This window comes from Etheostoma spectabile, chromosome 18, assembly GCF_008692095.1.
Source record: "Etheostoma spectabile isolate EspeVRDwgs_2016 chromosome 18, UIUC_Espe_1.0, whole genome shotgun sequence".
NCBI classification, from domain to species: Eukaryota; Metazoa; Chordata; class Actinopteri; order Perciformes; family Percidae; genus Etheostoma; species Etheostoma spectabile.
Genome location: NC_045750.1, coordinates 25,839,549 through 25,845,907, shown reverse-complemented (window position 1 = coordinate 25,845,907; position 6,359 = coordinate 25,839,549). Strand labels below are relative to the sequence as shown.

At 42.4% G+C, this 6,359-nt stretch overlaps 1 protein-coding gene across 1 annotated transcript in view; it reads right to left on the bottom strand.

Annotated features, from left to right (window-relative positions):
* Positions 1–6,359, bottom strand: part of lrfn2b (leucine rich repeat and fibronectin type III domain containing 2b) — a gene marked incomplete in the record, with an annotated part of 159,989 nt that overhangs the window by 14,911 nt on the left and 138,719 nt on the right. Inside the window, 1 exon segment of the mRNA XM_032543231.1 lies at positions 897–2,293. Coding sequence (XP_032399122.1) covers positions 897–2,287 — 1,391 coding nt within the window.

The following is a 6,359-nucleotide window of genomic DNA, read 5'->3' as shown; positions in this document are numbered from 1 at the left end:
TAACCAGAGACATATTTACTTTAGTAAAAGTAGACGTACCACAATGACAACTCTACTTAAGCAGAAAGTAAAGAGTACCTGATTTTAAATGTACTTTAAGTATTATAAGTTAAAGTACTTGCATAATGATTTATTCTCTTAATGTCTATATTATATGTACACTGTCCTCCATGTAAAGAGTGGTCCGTAATACACAGAATTCATAGGAAAGTTTTTGATTCTGTAAACACTGCGCCCTGTAAATAGACATTTAAGCAAAATGCATCCATCTTTGTTATGCTTCTCCAAAACTCAACATTTTGTACATTTAGTTTTGTGTTGAGCCTCACATTCAGATGTCATGACGTTTCCCATCCACGGCATTCCCTCCTCATCTTTCAGTAATGACAATGTACAAATATTAAAAAACTACTGACACAGCAATAATGACAACTGAAATTTCCAAATTGCATAAGATGCTGCGATTTTTCGAATAAGACAGAAAGTGGTTTCAGACAGCTTCTAGAAGTGTTTCTGCTGTAAAAAAATGTATTTCAATTTAGGATGAAACTGAAAAAATGATCAGCCTCAAAGCTGAATAAAGGGATTTTTATGGCTACTTTGGTGGGGCAGAAAACACATTACTATTTCACATTTTCACAAATTCAGCAGACACTAAAGTAGCTTACACTAAAGTTATGTTTCTGGCCAGTTTAGGTCTGATTTGTTCTCTATCAACCAAAATAAGAGCTATATATATATTAGTAAACAGTATTAGCTCTTGGTATATATTTCCACTATATACTAAGAGCTGTCCACTGAACACTCAGGATTAAAACATGACTGTGGTTTACTAGGACACTTGACAATAACTGTGCTACACTTCAAGATTCCTCTAAGAATAGATAAGTGTTTACCTGTAGATCAGAACTTCATCATCAGAGCAGTTGTACTGGAGCTGGTACATCTTCACTTTGGGAGCTGATTTGCTCACCGTCCACTTGACAAGTGCTGAAACAGCTGTCACCTCGGTGGCAGACACTGTCCTCTCTGGTTGGCTCTTGGGAACCCCTTTGCTGATCCTGGTGGTCCCTGTGATGTCAGAGAGGCGTGACTTCGGTGGTGCTGGCTGCCCAGTGCCATTGCTTAGGTGGGGGAGCTGAACGATAGACACCTCCACGGAGGCGGTGGACTCCCCAGCCACGTTAGCGGCAATGCAGGTGAAGGTGCCATAGTCCTTGGAGGTGGTGATGGTGATGCTTAGGGTTCCGTTGCTGTACACTGCGGTCCGGGAGGTGTTGCCAAGCAGCCGATCATCAGGGGAGATCCAGTGGATGGTAGGAGAAGGGTCTCCAGTTGCTTCGCACCTTAGGCTGGCTGTCTGGCCCTCCAAGACCAGCATTCTGTGGGTGTGCTGGGTAATAAGAGGTGGCTGACACAAAAACTCCTCTTCCTTCAAATTCCAAAAGTAGCGACCCTTCAGGCCAGGAGGGGAGGCACAAGTCTCCAGGTCGTCATCTCTCTCAAGCCTCCGCAGCCACAGCATCTCACAGTTGCAATGCAGTGGATTCCCACCTAGACTTAGGGACAGCTGGGGAGCATAGGGTGTAGTCAGGATCATTGAGTCCTGGGCACGGGCAATGATAGGGTCTGGGGGTAGCTTCTGCAAGCGATTTGAGGTCAAATCCAGTCGCGCCAGCCTTTCCAGGTCAGTGAAAGTGCCCTCTGGAATGAAGTCCAACAGGTTGTGGTCCAGACTAAGCTGGTGCAGGTTAATCATCTGGCGGACTGAGTCCCAGGGCAGGGACACCAGGTTGTTGTAGGAGAGATCCAGATCCTCCAAGGAAGGTGCCAGGTCCTCAAAGGCCTTGTCGTGAATGCGGCCAAATTGGTTGTTGTTCATGATGAGGTGCTGCAGATTGACCAAGCCTCGCAAGTCATCGGGGCCTAGCTCCATCAAGCGGTTGTTGTCCAGGTGAAGCGAGCGCAGTGTTTCCAAGTCGCCAAAAGAGAAGGGCTGAATGTAGCTGATTGTGTTCCTGGAGAGTGTCAGGTCAACCAGGTCGGTCATATTGGCAAAGTCCTGCTGCGTAATGCGGAGGATGTAGTTGCCTCCTAGACGGAGCTCCACCGTGCTGCGGTCAATGTCCAAAGGCACGAAAAGAAGGCCTTTGGAGGGACACAATGTCCCCAGGGATTCGGACAGATTCTGGCATGCGCAGTACTTGGGGCATGCATGGGTGATCATCACTGTGGCTCCCAGGACCAGCAGGCAGCAGATAATGTGGTCCATGGTAGAGTCATACATAGGAACCTGTTTGAGAAAGAACAAAATAAAGAGCTATGAGTTAAAGGTAATATTCATAAACTGTATCATCAAATTCCGAGATTGAAAAAAAAAACTCTCAAAGACGCAAAAGGGTTAAAAGATCTGAGATAGTGCTACATGCCCAACTATGCCCTAACAGAAATCTTAAAATAATTTGTTGAATGGGATCAATTTAAATGTCTTTCTGTCTCATTTGAAAAAAAAATCTGATCCCCACAGGAATTCTTAAACATTTACCTCATCTTCCAAGTTAAACAAAGACTAGAACCTGAGAGTTAATCCAGAAGCTTATACTTAAATACGTTTTATGTATGTCACCACATTCCAAGATGTAAGAAAATGTGGATAATTCATTACATTACATTTATTTAGGTGGCGCATTTATCCAAAGTAACTCACAAAAGGGCATTAAACCAAGGTCCAACCACAAATGATCAAGAATCAAGTACATCAGCCTTATCAAATATGGTAATCTACTTCAAGTGCTACATTTAGAGACATTAATAGTTTTTTTATGGGCCAAGGTGCAGTCTAAACAGATGAGGTTGAGTCTGCGATGGTAAATGTGAGTTTCTGCTGTCCTGATGTCAACAGGGAGTTCTTTCCACCATTGTGGAGCAAGTAGAGCCCTGCATTTCAGCTAGTTGCAGCCATTAAAATTGTTCAGTTTTGGTTTTAATGGCAAAGTGGTTATATTAGGTTTTGTTTCTTCATTACGGTCATTGTTTGTGTTAGTCACCTGGTAGTTAAGAAATTGTTGGTAACTGGAAGCATAACTGAAGCACTAATGCAAGTGATCTGGCTGAAGCAGACACAATACCCTATTGAGTACAATCGTGTTATTGCAAGGTACAAGGGTGGCCAACACTATGAGATAAAGTTGTTGTAAATCCCATATTCACAGTCTGAAATAAGGAATGAGGTTACAATAACCCTGTTTCCACTGGATAGCCTATATAAAGCGTTAATATTGACACGATAAACTGTCTATTGTCAATGGCATACATCTTGTATTTGCCTTGTGCAGTTTGTTCTATAATGGAGCCTTTCCGTTATCGGCCCTAAGGGACACTGGAACCGCCTTTATCTGGGACGCCATGTGACCCAGATCCATTTGTCTTTCAGGTGTAAATAATTCTGCAATCATAATTCAGATCTGTGATCAGGGGAATACAACGCAACTCAAGTGCAGAGTATTAGACAGCAGGTGCTGGTCAGAGACATGGTGTGAGCTTTAACACCGGCCAAGCTCTATTTTTAATGGGACAGCAATAAATTAGCATATCTCAGTAGTAAAAAAAAAAGGGGCGATCCAGCATAGTACACATGATGCAGTCTCCTCCCTTGTTACCCCACTAGTACTTAAACCGACACAGCTGCAATGGTATTTCTGATGTGATAATGTTTCTAACATACATTTTAATAATTTACATGAGCTGCAAATAAAAAAGGTTTCCAACAAGTGCACATTTAGACATTATTTCATGGAGTGTCATTATTCAATATTATAATTCAGAACAAACATGCAGATACACAGCATTAAAAAATACTCTGCTTTTCCAATATAAACGGAGATTATCCCTTTTTTCCTTGCTGGCTCACACCCACACATGCATGCACACATCTACATCTGTTCAGCGCACATATACTGTACCTTCACAGATGGCGGCACACGCCCACACTCAAAATGTCCAAACACACCAAGTACACACCGTAGGATTAACAAATATTGTCTTTGATGAATCCTATCTTTGCATTAACTTAAATCCAGGTCTTCTGCCACACAAAGCATCATCTGATATAGAGGTGGTCTTGATGTTGCTGAATATGTCTGCATGCGCCCTGTGAAGGCTCGCCTCTCAGCCCTGTCTCAGGTGCATAAAGGCAACCCAAAACCCTTATTTATGCTTCAAGTCTATTTTTTCTTTTCTTGAATATACGAGCGTGAAGCAGAGATGTTGTGTCTCTTTACAGTGCAGGTTATCCAGTTAGCTGCTCCTCATTTGCATAAAGTTGATTCAGGCTACTTTATTCTTACCAGACTGTTCTAGCTGTTTTATTAATTGCCTTTTCCCCACTTAGAAATTATATCCACATTACTGATGATTATTCCTCTAAAATCCAAGTGTGAAGATCTTTTGTTAAAGCACTAACTGTCAACCCTAGAACATCGCCGCAATATCGATATCGAGGTATATGGTCAAGAATATCGTGATATCTGATTTTTTCTCCATCGCCCAGCCCTAAATGAGGTGACATATTTGGTGTAAAAATTACAGCTCCCCTTATACCTAACCTTTTTTTTTATTCAGATAAGGTGGCAACTGGTCCTCATGCTAATTACACACTTCTCCTGCTGCTGTTATACAAATGAAATGCATGGCTATCTGTGCACAAAAACAAAATCCTAAGAAAGATCTACCATGCAAAACTTTTAAATAAATGATACTATCTTTTTAAATTAATATCAGCTCAACAAAGATGATATTTCTGCTGTAACAAAGGACCCCAAAGCACCTGAAAGCCTGTGCTTTTGATACATTGGTACATTGCAAATGACCTGCAAAGTCCTTTAGAATGTGCTCACAGGGCCTGGGGAACACAAATAGAAGTGTTCCATCAGCAGAGCAGTGTTTAGTAAATCATCCGGTCAAAGTCAAGGGCGCTCTGCGGAGGATGGATGGAGGTCGGGGAGTTAGCAAAATGAGATCTCTCCTGACAAGTCAAGCGGAGGCGGCCATGCAGGTGACTTTCTTATATGCTGAACAGAGTCAGGACAGCAGTAATCAGGGAAGGCCTTGATGTGAACACTCATCACAGCTTCTGACAGACACAGCCAGACCTCAGAGCCCGCCAGGCTCCAGCCTTCATGCCCCGTCTGGCGCAGAGGTGGACGGGGAGCGAACGGCTGCAGAATCATTTCACAGCAACACTTATCTTAACACAGGCCGGCCCATACTGGCCCCGTGGAGAGACTTTTGAAATGTGGGTCTCTACGTTGTCATGATAACCACAAATTCAATACTATGTCCATACCGTTTTGAAAGATTGAAGTCAATATTGAATTTTCTGAACATTCACAGCTTTCACCGACTGTTTTGTGCAAGCTGAAATTTCATTTCAGCATGAGCTCCAGAGGGTATAGAGTCTGCACAGACAGCAGCTCAGTTTGAATGGCAAAGAGAGGAAACGCTGGCAGAACTGACATATACAAAACCACAGTCTGACTCCTGCAAAACACTGCCGCAGTCGATGCAACATTAATCTGGAAAGAAAGTCAAATGGTTGAAAAGTGGGAGCGGCGAAACTGTATCCCAGTACACCTGCACTGGCTGACTAAACTGTTACCAAGCACTAAAACTACATATCAAAATCCTGTCATCACAGACGGTTATTTTTAGATATTAAACTTTGTATTTGTATCTATGGCATATTGTGGGGCGCCTGGGTAGCTCACCTGGAAGAGCACACAGGGGTTCAGTTCCGACCTGCAACCCTTTCAAGTTAAAGCTGTCCTATCCAGAATGTAGGCCTAAAAATGCCCCCCACACACAAAAAATGGCTGTATCGTGACAAATCAAAAATGTTCAATACGGGTAATAATACCAACATCGTGACTTTGATACCGGTTCCTGAACGATACCATACGTAGTCTTTCCTTCATGCCTGTTAGAGGTGGGAGAAAAAGAAAAATCGATACAGCATAGTATCGCAATATTTTCAGTGGCAATATTGTATCGATACACAGACGCCAAGTATGGGTCTTTTATTAAATATGTGTTGGGCAGTTTGTCTGCTTGATAATCCCATTTTGCAGCAGATGTTGACTAATTTTCCTTTTGGGGACGTAATTTGAAATCGGGAAAAATCAGAAGTTGGAAAAAAGGTTAGAAATCGCAATATATGGCAGAATCTTGCAATGTGTTTAAAATTGCAATAAGATCGTATTGTACAACGTGCAACATAATGTTAGACAGCCAATCACAGACATTATCAGATCTTGGTAGAAGCATGCTGCGTGCTTAATGGCTCACTGACGCTGATGAGATTT